The sequence below is a fragment of the Hippoglossus stenolepis genome, chromosome 1, assembly GCF_022539355.2.
Source record: "Hippoglossus stenolepis isolate QCI-W04-F060 chromosome 1, HSTE1.2, whole genome shotgun sequence".
In the NCBI taxonomy this organism is placed as follows: domain Eukaryota; kingdom Metazoa; phylum Chordata; class Actinopteri; order Pleuronectiformes; family Pleuronectidae; genus Hippoglossus; species Hippoglossus stenolepis.
This window is the reverse complement of record NC_061483.1, coordinates 12370729-12385936: the sequence shown is the minus strand read 5'-3', so window position 1 is coordinate 12385936 and position 15208 is coordinate 12370729. Positions and strand designations below refer to the sequence as shown.

Genomic DNA, 15208 nt, shown 5'->3' with positions numbered 1-15208 from the left:
TTTGAGAAGCCAACGAGTCAATGTGAAAGCAGTCACTCACAGTGATGAACCTACAGAGAAACATCACCCGAATACGATGCTCCCGTCTGTTTGGCTGAGCTCTGAAGTGATTTTCAACTCATTGTTTAAACTGTCCAGTCTGTAAATTTACTCTTCGGTTCACTCACACTGCTCTCGTAGCCTCATTGTCAGCGACAGCAGGTCCCTGTGTGAAAAAGCTCCAAAAACCCATTGTACACTCGCTGCTCATTGGCAAACAGAAACACTGGGTAACAAGCTGGTTAACAGAGTGAAGCATTTAAAGCAGCTACAGAGCCAGTTGTTCCCCTTATGAGTTGATATAGACCAGTAACAGCTGAAAGAGAATGAAAATACTCTGCTGTGAATGGAAATGAGCCACTGATTAGTAATATCTTCACCATATCAACTTAAAAGGTGAATATATGATCATGTTGTGTGCACATCACTGTTAGGAAGTGACTGAAGAAATTACTTGTTTCTACTCCTAGTATTTAAAGTGTTTTATTGGCGGTGGGGTAAATTTCCTAAATATTCATTTTACAGACGACCATAAGAAAAAGTGTTGAGTTGTGCTCCCTCTAGTGTATGTTCTTTATGTTGGTACCTTGACATATGTGACTAAACCAGCCAACACTGCTGTAAAGTCACATTTTGGGATGTTGATGACGGACTGGTCCAGAAAAGCATGATGAACTTTACTCTAGTTTAATTAATCAGTTATTACAGGTGCACTTATATATAATTAACAGATTATATTTTTTATCTGACAGAAGCCTCTGTACGTGCACTGTGAGGGATGTAAGCATATTAAAAGTGAAAGAGATGTTTTTTTTATCATTCCTGGACATTGGCACTTAATTATCAATCAACATGGCAATTCAATAATCTGTCAGTATAAATCATTGTCCAACCGAATTACATGAATCTTTATTTTATTTGCATAAATAGTTGTAGTCGTCAGTTCTGACTTCTTTCAGGTTGATTTTATTCCCAGTAATACCAATAAAACCACAAGCCTACGAGAACTGTAGGGAAATAATGCACTGAAGACCTGCCTGTGTGTTTCTAATTTGAATCCTGCTCTGTTTGTGTTCACAGGAGAGACTCTGCTCAGCCCTCTGGTGATGTGTGGACCTCATGGCCTTAAGTTTTTGAAGCCTGTGGAGCTGCGCTTACCTCACTGTGCGTCAATGACCCCTGATGGTTGGTCTTTTGCTCTAAAATCCTCCGACTCCTCGTCGGGTATGCTGTGCTCTCTCTGTTCTTCCGGGGTCGTTTGGGCTGGCTGTGTGACAATTTGATGGTTGTGTGTCACTGTTCAATGAGATTTTACCCCGAGTTTTGGTTTTCCTCTTGTTCAAAAATCACTTTAAACCAAATAATTGATTTATTCTCAAAATGACCTGAGAATCAATCTTGGGGGAAAATCTGTCTTTTTTTTCATATTATGGCTTCAGGTTGATTAATTTCCATCATTTATTTCTAAGTTAACTCACCCACACAATCTCTCATTTGCTGTATCACTTGTTTTGTTAATGTGGTGTTTATTAATTTCACATCCTGAAACTTCAGTATTTCCCTCTTGGTTTTCACCTCTGAGTCCCCTTAACAAGTTCCTCTCATTTCATTTAACATGCTTGCACCAGATGCTTGGCTGTACTGTCATTTAATTTCATCAGGTAGAATTATAGTGCATGCTCCTCTGTGATTTTCTCACATAGCCACCCAAATCCTGACCTGGAGAACAACGTATAGAGACCCTCTGGAAACTGGGACACTGTCATAGCCAATAATGGCCGTCATTATCCTCCCCCCTCAAAAAAGAAAACATTACACAAAGACATCTTGTATCATGTCAAAATATAGCCATCTAAATTTAGCTGCCTTTATCCCAAAGGTCTTCCTCATTTCAAGGAAGCTTTCAGGTGGAGAGAATTATTGTCAGTTATTTTTTTTTCAGGCTGGTCTCAGCTTGTTTGCAAAGATGAGGCTGTTAAATTGGATCAGGGACAGACGGGGAACCTGAAGTATGCAAATACACAAACTGTTCTCATGGGCAGCAGGAGACGAGCATTCAAGCAATTCTTTTTAAAATTGTAATTTAGATGATGAAGCTTAATTCTCACTATTTTCTGGCTGATGGGTCCAGACAAGTCAAATCTAATGTTTGTTTTTTAGACATGACAGGAAAGATGCAGGAGAAACAATTATTAATAGTTTATCACCCAATAAAAATCTATTTAAATTCACAGAATATTAATCATTCAAATTGATCAGTAATTTATTCAGAACAGAACTTGGTCAAAGAGCAAACGCTGCTTAAATCATGTTAATGGAAACTAAATCCAAACCAGAGTCGAGTAAGTGGGTCAACATTTGGTCTGAAGAAAAATTCAGGTAATAAAGAAAACCAATATTGAAGAAGGACCCGGGGCTAATATATAAGTTCAATTTTCTTTTTCAAGAGATAAAAAGAAGAGAACAAAACTGAGGAGAGTAATTCATTTCTCCTCTCACTTTTCTTATTACCATCCTTCTCGTGCCCCAGCTTCAAAAACAGTGGTAATTTTGGCAGTGGTCAGGATTAGCTGTTAATTAGCCTCATTTTACTTGCCGGGCTGAATGAGATGTCCGCTCGCTCCGTTGTCCTGCTGAATTGTGGGAGGATTATCAGGCCGCTTCGTAATCCTCTTATTGTAAAGCAAGGCCACTCTCCAGCCTCCTCCTGTCTCCTTCTGTGGCTTCTCTTCACTTCCTCTCCTCTTTCTTCCTGGACACCTCTCTGTGTCTCACTGGCTCTCCTCTGTTTACTGTTATTCTGTGGATCGATATGTTTATTTAAAGCTCTGTGAAAAAACGATTCATGTTAGCAGAGACAGAGTTTGTCTTGAAAACCACAGGAAACTACTCAAAAGTCTTTATTTTAAAGTTACAATGTGGAGGTGTTGACCACTATAGACACAATGTAGCTTTTTTTAATAAGCATGTACACACACAAGCATGCATGTGATGTGATGCCCCATGCTGATGTTTTCACGCTGTTTCACTCTTCGCTTGGTGGTAAAAGTAACATCCCAAGAAAGCTAGCTATGCACCAGAAAGAGTAAAAGAAGAAGAAGATGACTCGATATGGCAGGTTTTATATATTAGGTTTAAAATAGAAAATTGTAATGTAATTGGATGTTCATCACCTCAAACAAGTATATTATTTCTGAAAAATTTAAAAAATGCCAAATAACATTTTTGCATCATGTGACAACAGAGACAGGTCACATACTCATAACTCCAATGCATTGTAAGTGCGTGAGAGAGAGAAAATGTGTGGTTTTGGGACATAGAGCATCAGTCCTGGGCGTAAAATCTGTAATCACGCCTTCAAAGAACTGAAGTCTGATTTAGAGCTCTGACCACCGAAGACCAACTGTGGCAAACTTCAGTCGGAAATTTAGAGTCAAAATCTCAGGATGTGACGCACAATGTTGCCACAACACACAACCAGTGAGTCACAAACCACATGAAATCACAGAGAATACACAGGCTCCCATTGTTTGTGTCATTTCTGAATATAGTCCAGGAAAAAGCACACACAATGGAGGGATGTAACAGAGGCCCAGATGGAGGACACAAGCTGATGCTGTGCCTGTTCTCTCATATCTTTCCTATTGTTATATTTACATTGTTGGGCTAGGACTCACATCAACCTCAGATTGAGAAGTAGGAACAAGTTGATGTCTGACACAGATCGAAGAATTCGAACAGCAGTTAGTCGTCAAGTTTGTCAGATTGTTCTCAGAAGGAAATAGAACTGAACACAAAACAAGTTGGAGGCCAGGTAAACAGGTGAAGGCTCCTCATGAGTCACAGCATCTGAATCTGAATCACACTTGGTCAAGACAGGGTTACAAAATATGGATCTTCATGAGTTGAAATGAAGAAATGCATTTGTTATGTTTGTGGCTTTTCTTCCTTTAACTTAGCGTCTAAATAGACAACAATCCTCTGATTATTCATCGTCTATATCAGTCAAATTTTACCACGATACAACGAGTGTAAATTGACACTTGATCTCAATAAGCAGGTTGTACTTACACTGTCACATGTAGAGGCTGTCCGCTGTATCGATGGACCTCTGCCAAGCCGCCTCTGCTTACTCTGATTGATTACTGGAACTTTGCTCTTGGCGCAGACTCGTATGTTTATAATTGCAATTACACCGAGACCTCGCAGTCACTGGGGTCTAATTTTCAGTCAACAGGAGACCGGGGACGTTCAATAAAACAATGACATTGCTTTTATTAGTTTATTTTCCTGCTGCGCTGCTTGGATTTGAGCCACAAACTCGCAGTATCACTCAAAGCGGCTCGTAGTCAATATATAAAATCCAGCTCTGCACTCAGGGCTGTTTCAAAATGAGACCAGTGTTTTTCATGACTTGGTCGTTCAATGGGTTTTGCGGTGTGAGGAAGTCAGTGATGGTTGTAAAATACATTACATTTGCCGCCTCCTCTCTCCTCAGGTGACCCGAAAAGCTGGCAGAACAAGTCTCTTCCCGGGGACCCCAACTACCTGGTGGGCGCCAACTGTGTCTCCGTGCTCATTGACCACTTTTAAAGACGGAGACGGGGCCGGCAGGTGTGACGTTACTGAACACGGAGCCATGGTGGATAAAATGAAGACGACACACATGAGACGTTTTCAGACATGACCTCCAGAGGAACTCCAGCGAAAACTCCAGACTTTCTCCAGAGTATTCCTTTTCACACATGCGGGACGCGGCAGGAGATCCTCCGCTCGGGCGCGTTCACAACAGTAACACATTTTTCCGCAGGATTCAGGCGGGGGGTTGCAGCAGCAGGCAGAGGCAGGAAGTCACATATTAGTCCCGCTGCGGAGATCACATGTTTTTGTTTACAGAACATCCACACAGGCGTCGGCCCTTATCACTACAAACTCTCATGACATCTTCGTCAGTGTCTTCTACGTGTATGGCACCGCTTCTTTTTTTGGTATTGTTTTTGTATTTTTAATTCTTTGCGTCTGTTCCGTGTCAGAAGTGTCGCCAACCTCCCGCTCGCTCCCGGTGAATCCAGCGGAGGATCTCCTGCAGAGTTCTCACATTGACTCCGGACTTTCCGGAGTTTCTGTGGACTTTACACAAGGGGGCCGGACGGAGAAAGTCAGCAGAAACTCCGGAGGCTCTTACTCTGACATTTGCGTTCACACATACGGTCCCGACGGAGACAGTCCGGAGGATCTCTGGAGTTCAGTGCATGTCTGAAAGCATGAAAGAAATCTACACACACACACACACACACACTACACACTACACACACACAGATGGATGCACTGCAAACACACACCATAGAATGGAGTATGAAGAAGATTGGCTCTGTGCTGTTTACCCACAGAAGAAGGAGAGACTGATGATCACTACAAGTTATTCCTGAAAACAATTTCCCCCAATATGAGGTTTTGATGTGAAATGAAGTCGTTGATGATGCATGCCCCATTCCACTGAGGTTTAACTTTTTATATAAGGCGATGTTTATTGTAATTTTTACATGAATATAGATGGACGGACGGCTTTTGAGGCAGCGTAAATGCTTCAAACATATTTATGCTATATATGCATACAGTATATATAGTAGTATAGAGACGATTTACTTAAGTTTAAATCATGAATTCAGTCAAGATCTTGTCGTTTTTCAGTTCAGCTGACTTGAAAACAAACCACGTTTATTATTTTTTCCTCCACAATGAAGGTTTGAGGCAGACGTGAGATAAAACAAGAGATGGTGACGTGTGGAAGTTTCTGTTGAAGGAGTTGAAAAAAGCTCGAGCTGGATATGAACCCAAGTAGCACACTTTTATAGAGAAGTTCTTCCTCCACTCCTTTATTCTTCCTTTTCCTACGGTTACATCCTGTAGCTCTTATTTCTTCCCACATCTCTCCTTCCAGCCTGAGGGAGATCTATGCATGTTCTTGACTCAGGTCCAGTAGCCTCCTCAGTTCCCTCCTCACATCTCTCTCTCTCTCTCTCTCTCTCTCGCTCTTTCTTTTTCTGTCTGTGCGCTCTTGCACACACACACAAATAAGCAGTGATGCCTTATCTGCAGATTATTCACTTTTCATCAAGAAAAAAAACAAAACAAATAAGTTATGATAAATTATGGTATAATGTCATTTGTTTTTGCCATTTCATATTTTTTGTGGACCCACTGTATAAATGAACTTGGGTTTAGCTCACAATAACAGTCGATAAAGGATAACGAAGGTATGCTCTTCTTTTATCTGCTATGCATTACTTAAAGAAAAGAAAAAAACAGAAACCAGAAAAGAAGTGGCTGTAAATAAAGCTAGCATATTGCCTTGTTTCTTTTGTTTGTAAATGAACTTTTTGTATGTCTTTCTTTTTTGTATAAAACTTAGAGAAAACATGTGGAAGCGAGTGAACATGCTTATCTTTGTATTCTGGATATACCCTCGAGCCTTGGAACTTATAACCTAACAATAACACATCACACATTTTCTACCAATATATTCACCCTATGTTACAGTCACAACTAAGGACTTTTTTTTTAAACGGCTATTTAAGGATCAGGATCAAGTACTTTGGCTAAAACACATTTAGAACCTGTTCTTTTGAAAGGGTGTGCTCTCAAAGTGTTCCCCTCACTGATTTGTGATACTGGATGCTGTATCGTGTGCCCTTAAATGTATTTTTGTACTAATAGACAATATATAATGTATGGCACACCAGTACCATTTTTATTTTTAGATATAACACGGCTTTAATTGGATATTAGCTCTTCACGTGTGGCTGACTTTTTTTTTCTCCTCTACAACACAATTTTAAGTATACCACTGTATTAATAAATAAAATCATTTTTAAAGTAAAGAATGTGTCTGAAAGGGAGTTTTTTTTCTTTAACTTTTTTAAAAGATCTTTTTTGAAATAAGGAACTGATTGCTGCTTTCTTTCCATTTTACCTCAACTGAGCAAACCGCTGGGCGATATGGTCAAAAAGTATATCAAGATAAAGAAACATATCAGTTAATACTGATAACTATGATAAGTGTCACATTATTTCTTTTAAATATAAAAACAGATTTTTGCTCCTGAGTGAAGGTTGTGGTTTAAATTGTTTATGAGCAGACACTCGATAAACAGCAATACATTTTTACAAAACTGATCAATTACATGCTATACCTCCTTACTGTGATTACATTGTATATTGCTAATATACAATAAATATTTCATGAAATTTATAGTGTGATAGTTATTGATATGGTTTTATTGACCAGTTTTAAACGATCACAATTTCAATTTGGCTTCCTGTTGTTACTATATACATAAGATTGATTTATCATCGGTTAATCTATGAAATGTCTGAAAACGCTGATCAGGATTTGCCAGAACCATTTTCAAATACCTGGAAAATAAATTATTGATCTGTAATTCTCATCATTGATGAGTTTGAGGCTGTAAAATTGCAGTTGCATGTCTCATGTTTCACAGGTAGGTGGCGCCGGTGAGCCCTGGTTGAGTTTGCTACGCAAGGTCAGAAATACACACACAAGTCCTTCAGCTTTGATTTGAAGTGTCAGGATGCAACAGAGATAAACTCATCACACTTCATTGTTTCTGTTCTATTCATTTTGCCACTGGTTGAATAGCAATAGTAATAATATTATTATTATTAATATTATCTTTATTTATATAGCAGCTTTCATACATGAAATTTAGCACCAAATGCTTTACAATTTACATAGAAGGTCTTTAGACTTTAGGAAAACAAGATGGAAATGAAAACCCAGTAAAAAACTCTGGATAAAAACTCAGTGGTCTAAAGAATCAGACCACTGATGAATGTAATAAACTGAGGTTACGATGAATTTTAAAACCATAGATGAAGCAAAACGTTTTCTGTATCAGGGACTTCTGAAGTGAAGAGGTACATCTTCAGCTTTGGACTCATCTGAATTTGTAACAAGCTGAAAATGTTGGTAAAACAGACACCAGACAAACTGCTAATATAAAAAACACATCACTAATGTTCAAGTCTCTTTTCTTTTCTAAACCCTCATCGTGTGCAGAGCATGCACCTCCTGCTCAGTTTGCTCCAGCAGCTCTGCACTGAGATGAAGGACAGAGGATCCAGAGCCACCGGTCAATGACACTGCAGTTCTGCTGCTGCGGCTCTGATCTGCAGTCACGTTGTTTCCCACCAGGTAAACACACCTGAACTTCACATTTTCATTTCCTTCACCTTTCCACTCAATCCTCGTGACATGGTGCAAATGTGTCACGGTGCATGATCCGAGGCTGCAGATCTGAGCAGCAGCATCAGCAGCATCATCAGCAGCAGCATCACCAGCAGCAGCAGCAGCAGCAGCATCAGCAGCAGCATCACCAGCAGCAGCAGCAGCAGCATCATCAGCAGCAGCATCACCAGCAGCAGCAGCAGCAGCAGCAGCGGGTGAACCACTCACTCGTTGGCTGCTGAGTGAAGAGAACACCTCCCCCCTCTGCTGCTCCACTATCGTAGTAAAACACGCTCCGTGCAGCTCGCCGCCATCAGACGCGCACCGTGGCACATCTCCAATGCGCATTGTGCGTCCCTGCTGCTGAGCTGCTGGATCCGCTCTGTGTCGCCTGTGAACCGCCGCTGGAGCCTCTCACACGAGGAAACTGCGGATATTCAGACGCCAGATAAAAGAGGGAAAAAAACCCCGCAGAACTGGTTTCAACTCTGTGGACGTGTGCGTGTGTCTTTTCTCTCACAGAGTGCGGGATCATCGCCTGCGGTTCACGCGTGTTTTACCCACGCTGCTCCATCCCTCCTGCGTGGAGTTGAGAGGCTGCAGAGGACGGAGCTTGACAGCGTGACAATGTGAAGCTGCTCCACGGCTGCAGGAGGACGATGCGTCTGCGCTTTGTGCCATTTCTGGCTTTTGAGGAATGGACTCTTGTCCGGAGCTGCCCCCGAGACCAACCTGTGTATTGTGTGTGTCTGTGTGTGGGGATATGAGGTAACACTTCATGTGTGTGCGCTTGTGTGTGTGTGTGTGTGTGTGTGTTGTGGTAAACATCAGCTCCTCTCGCCTCTTCTCTCCTCCCTCCGCCGCAGCGCGTCTCTAATTGGAGCGACTCCGGAGCGTCTTAATTGATGGAGATCGGACACTGACGGAGAGTTTTCCAGTTCCCCGCAGGCTGAACCTCAAGCACCCAGCTGCAGTGTGGATGTTATTCTCCTCCTCTGCTGCAGCTTTGTTCGGTCCTTTCCATCCGTGACGATGCCGGTGAACGCGCTGCCCCGCAGCGGCGGCGGCATCTCCGGCCCGGGGTCCCTGAGCCCCGCGTCGCTGTCCCGCAGCCTGTCCCGGCTCAGGGAGCACCGGACCCGGACCAGGATCATGCTGGCGCTGGGGGTCTCTCAGATGGTGCTGGGGAGTCTGATCCTGGCCGTCAGCTTCGCGGCTCTGGCTCTCACCACATCACCCAGAGTCCGACACTCGTGTCCCTTCTGGGCAGGTTTCTCTGTGAGTACACACATACACACACACTGAGCAACACACACACTGAGCAACACACACACTGATGAACACACAATGAGCAACACACACTGAACACACACACTGAACACACACTGAGGAAAACACAGTGAGGAACACAAACTATGGAACACACACTGAGTAACACACACTGATGAACACACACTCAATACACAATGATGAACACAAGCTGAACACACACCGAGCACACACTGATGAAGACACGCTGAACACACCTGAGCAACACACACTGAATACACAATGATGAACACAAACTGAACACACTTCAGGAACACACGCAGGTGAACACACACTGGTGAACACACACTGATGAACACACACTGATGAACACACACTGAGGAACACACACTCAGGAACACACACTGATGAACACACACTGAGGAACACACGCTGATGAACACACACTGATGAACACACACTGAGGAACACACACTGAGGAACACACTCAGGAACACACACTGATGAACACACACTGAGGAACACACACTGATGAACACACACTGATGAACACACACTGAGGAACACACACTGGTGAACCCACACTGGTGAACACACGCTGAGGAACACACGCTGAGGAACACACACTGAACACACACACACAATGATGAACACACACGATGTAGCTGAAGTTGCATCACTAAAGAAAAACAATATAATCAACCATCCAGACAATAAAGGAAATATTATTTTGTATTGATTCTAATTCAACACTTGTCTCATGGGCTGTAGATACAGATGTTATACGTATACACGTTATATATGTTCACTATTGACTCAATTTAAAAAACATTAACACAATGAATTTCTAAGAGGTTGAATTATCAGACATGTGAGTACATGAGTACCCCCACACACACACACACACACACACACACACAGTCAGAGTCATATGAGGAGGATATTTTAAATCTAGTGCTCCATCCTCTGTGTGTGTGCAGTATATATATATTTTTTTATATATATATATAGTTTGGTGGGTTCTCGGTGAGATGTTGTGTTTTTGTACATGTGAAACTTTCATGGTGCTTTGTGTAAATATTTATGAACACACACTTCTTTGATTTTCTGCCAGAGAGGAGGAGGAGCAGGAACGGTCCATTAATTATAGAGGCAGTGGGGCAGAGTGCAGGGGTGAGGGGAGGTCTGTGGCACAAGGGCCATCTGTGGTGTGTGTGTGTGTGTGTGTGTGTGTGTGTGTGTGTGTGTGTGTGTGTGTGTGTGTGTGTGTGTGTGTGTGTGTGTGTGTGGTGAGTGTATCATTACAATAGGTGACCAGGGCAACGCACACATTGCCAATCAGGACTTCAGGCTGATTTTTGTGTAGCATGTTTCAGGTCTGTCATTCTGTTGTGCTACATCTTACATTCTGTTGTCTTTGCGCACCAAATATACATCTATATATATATATATATACATCTTTGTGCCTCAACACACACACACACACACACACTCAGGCAAAACCTCAACTGTGCTTTTTTTTTGGTTTGATGTGATTCATTCTGTTTTCCAGCCCACACGGAAGCTATAAAACTCCAGAAACACAGCCGCAGTGGCAAAACAAGAACACAACGTCTCTGCAGACAAAAAGAAAATAAACCTGCAACAAAATCACTCTTCCTGAAACACAACTCTTTTAAAAAAATTATTATTCAGAATAATCCACCCAGAAGAAACTCATCCGACCCTAAATGATCAATGAAACATTAAGTGGATCTCATCTTCAAATAAATCAGAAGCTTTTCATAATCAGGGAGACATGTGAAACTACCGGTTTACAATCTGCACAAACGTTTCGAATTCTGCTCCACAAAATCTCAGAAAGTAATCAGAATGCATCCAAGCAAAATGTTTGAGATAGTGATGGGTTGTTTGCTACTGATTTTTATCAAGAGGGATTTTATATAAGATATAAGACGAGGGTATAGGGGGAGGTTTTTGTTCTTATAGCTCTGAGGCTGATTCTGGTGCTGGAAACAAAAGAGCCTGCTCAGTGCCATCGGCCACAGTGGCGCCAAAAACCCAGATAATGTGATTGAGGGCAGCTCTCCATCTGGAGACGCTGGGGATGGAGGTGATTTGCCCACAAGCAATCACAGTGGAAGTCACTCGAAAAGTTTAGAGACTTAAAATGTCCCTAAAAACAATTAAAAAAACACAGTTTAAAATCTTCAGATGTAACAATCAGACTTTTGTGTAAAAGACGTAGCGTCCACAAAGATGTGTCAGCTCTGTGACAGTTGGCGCCATGTTTTACAATCTGGTCTCTGATGTCGGATTATAATGGCAAAAAATGCAGCGTCTCCAGTGATTGGAAAATAGGAGGGAGCTGATTAGATTAGAAAACTGTGTCCCTCTCTCTCAAGAATTCAGTTTGAGTGAATAAGACGAATCGGAGGCGTACGGGAGAGTTGGGCTGGTTCTGCCTTTTGTGATTTAATCTAATAAGAGTGTAATTGTACACAAAAGCTGCCTTTGTACAGCTGTAAGAGTCTGCAGAGCTAATCTACTCCTAATTTCAGAGAAGGGAAGGGTTCCCTTTCTCTGCTCGACGTGTGTGGGTGTAGAGTGTGAGCAGTTAATAGGCTTCATGGTGGTGGGCCAAGTTTGTAGAATCAGAGAGGAGGTCATAATCCTGAATGTGTTACAAACGCTTTACTGCAGTTTATCCACATTTTTATATGAAGTTAGCCAAAGACAGATATCTCTCCTCAAAGGGATAGTTCACCAAAAAACGTAAAAAAACTACAGAAAAAAACAGAAAATGCCTCCATACTGCTCCTGTGGTGTCGTCCAAGTGTCTGTAAGCCCCGACATTCAAATTGGACTCATAACGGCGTCAATTACACCATGTTTTTAGTCTAAATGTCTTCTTGATTTCCTCCTCTGGAGCCAAGACAGCACAAGCTCTCGCCCAAGGGCATGCACGGGGTGCGCGTTAGCATCGCTACTTCCAGGAGCAGTATGGAGGCATTTAGTTTTATTTACCTTAACGTTTTTTTTTACGTTTGAAAAATCAATCCCCATTTACTTCAATTGTATTGGATTTGGCTCCAACGCTGTTTACCCCTGAGACTCCTAAAGTGTTTTGTGGACTCATAAACTTCACCCACTCCTCCATCGGCATAATGGGGAGACGATAATGAGGGAGTTTTCATTTTTCACTATCCCAGGGTATACACTGTAAGCGTAGATGTCAATGTATCCACCAGTCTGTCAGTGCAGCTGCTATAATGGTCCACACCAAGCGTCTCCGAGTGGACCACAGTGAAATAACGACATATCTGTGGTGTCCAAATCTGTCCACAGCTGTCCTGCAGGCATGGATTAAGAAAACATGTTCAGACCTTTGAATCAAATAGCATTCGGTCCCATAAAGGATCCGATATTGTCCGTTTGCGTTCGACTCGCAGTATACCGCCCCCTTGTGGTGCCAGTAGACAGACGTCTCTAGAAGCTGTTGATTACCAGCATCAATGCGAAACACGCACAAGAAGTCAAACTGCTAAATATGGTTGGGGTGAGGGTCCGGTGTTGTTGGGCAGACTCTCCCATGGCGTCAACGAATGACTTTTGCAAACGATAATGGTCGTGGTCTTAAGGGGGCAGATGTGGGGTCTGGAGGCTGCAGCTGGACGCTTCTACCAGCCTTTAATTGTTTGTTATTTTTGTGGATATGACGTCTTTTCCATTGTGTTAAACGAGGTGTAAATTCTCTGTGCGAGAAGAGCCCATCGTGGCAGGAAGTCACTGTGTCGCTGTTAGTTTATTGTAAAATATGCTGCAAACCAAACAAAGGGATTATTTTTTCCAACTTGCTTTGACTTTTCTTGCCGTTGCCTTTATCTTGAGCTTCTGCCATAATGGTGACCAGAGCTAATGAGGAAGGTGACGACAAATCCTTAATCCCTCTGCGTCCGTGTGTGTGTGAGTGTGTGTGTGTCTGTGTGTGAACTCTGTAGGTGGCTGTGTGTGGTCACTGCGGGACATCATTACGGATCTCTGTATGATGACTGGTATTGTGGGAATTCATCACGGTCGCAGCAAGAGAATGAATAATCTTTACATCCTACACAGAGCAATCACTGCTGAGCCCGGCTGTCCCTCCTCCTTCTACACACGCACACGCACACGCACACGCACACGCACACGCACACGCACACACAAATATATCCCATCTCTGTGTTGTGCATATCAGTTGTTCTGTGTCCGTCATCCTGATTTTCCACACGCCAACATTTCTACATCTTTGATGTTCAGCGCTGTGTGTTTGATAGCATAATATCTCACACATACACACACACGTGCGCACACACTTGCCTGGCCAACAGAGAATAATCCTACAAATATCTTGCTCTTCCTTGAACCCAACCCAAGGCTTGTAATCATCCCCACACCCTGGCTGTAACCCTTCAGCTCGGCAGACAAGCAGTCAGCCGCTCTGTCTTCCTGTCGATGTAATTTGGGTGACAAAAGACGACGAGGGGCTGTAACGCAGAGCGGTTCAGACTGTGGGGCTGCAAAGTCGGTGAGGCTCAGCATTCAGTCGCCACTGCTCTGCACCGTGTGGCCAGATTAACCAGCAGGTTTACCTTCTGGCTGTGGATCGCACCTCCCTGCCGGCCAATAAATGAGGCGTCGCGCTCGAGCGAGCCATAGGGCCTCCGCAGCTGTCGACAGCTGACGTGCAGAACAAATTACACGTCACGTCTCCATTAATTAAGCTCGGGACAGATCCATGCATCCAAACACACAAATCTGCCTCATGTCCGGCCACAGAAACTAAAGATGCACCTTCCCCCTACTAAGATGTTTCCCCTGCAGCTCAATAAAAGAACGGACTTCTCAGTTTTTCCTGGTTGTGTGAAACAGCCTCTACCACTCAACAATCTACAGACTCTAACAAAGACGGATTAACACGGAGTTCTTGGTGTTGGATGTGAAGCAGCTCTTTCTACCAACCATCAGCAAATTGTGTACTAATCTCTCAGCATATGCATGTCTGCAATAGAAGGCAGTAAAGGGTATTATAGGGAGGGGTTGTGTTGTGGAGCCATAGCTTGGGGCTCTCTACTATTGGATGGATTAGCGAGAAATTTTGTCTTGAGATTCCTGGTCCCCACAGGAAGCATCCTGCAGACGTCGGTGTTCGCTTTACGTTTCATTTATCGCCACCAGTGCGTCAAAATCTTCAATTATCATGTGAATGATCTCGTTGGCTGAATTGATACCAAACGCTGCGTCTTACACCTGGAAAGTGTCGAAGTGGCTCTAAACACGACATCTCTGCGAGTTTCAGACACAGTTGTCCTTTTCCATTGTTAAACTGGCAAATGCACTTGCACCTGTCTGAGCGCCCATGAGCAAACTGCTCTTAAAATGGAGCGTGGTCACGTGCATTGCTGCCATATTGCTGTGTTGAGGCTCTAGAAAGTGATTGCGCGATTGACCAATAAATGTTGGCACATGCAGTATTTCAGTGTTAGAACATTTCTGCTTGTTTGATGCATTCAATGCAACAACCTTTTGTTCTGCCATTAAAAAGGCAATAGTGTATTTGGACACGTCATGTCCTAAACCTAACATGTCCAGGCTCACAGAACTGCAGGTCAG

The 15208-nt window shown here is 42.9% G+C and overlaps 1 protein-coding gene across 13 annotated transcripts in view; it reads left to right on the top strand.

Annotated features, from left to right (window-relative positions):
- tjp1a (tight junction protein 1a) overlaps positions 1-6920 on the top strand; it is a 102700-nt gene extending 95780 nt beyond the window's left edge. For 9 of the 13 annotated variants that reach the window (XM_035169097.2, XM_047341280.1, XM_035168550.2 and 6 more), the window contains 2 exons: positions 1120-1263; positions 4538-6920. In XM_035169097.2, coding sequence (XP_035024988.1) covers positions 1120-1263; positions 4538-4632 — 239 coding nt within the window. In that variant the 3' untranslated portion in view covers positions 4633-6920. The remainder of the gene's footprint in view (positions 1-1119; positions 1264-4537) is intronic. The other 4 variants (XM_035169378.2, XM_035168936.2, XM_035169293.2 and 1 more) reach the window with 2 other exon arrangements.
- The last annotated feature ends 8288 nt before the right edge of the window (positions 6921-15208 follow it).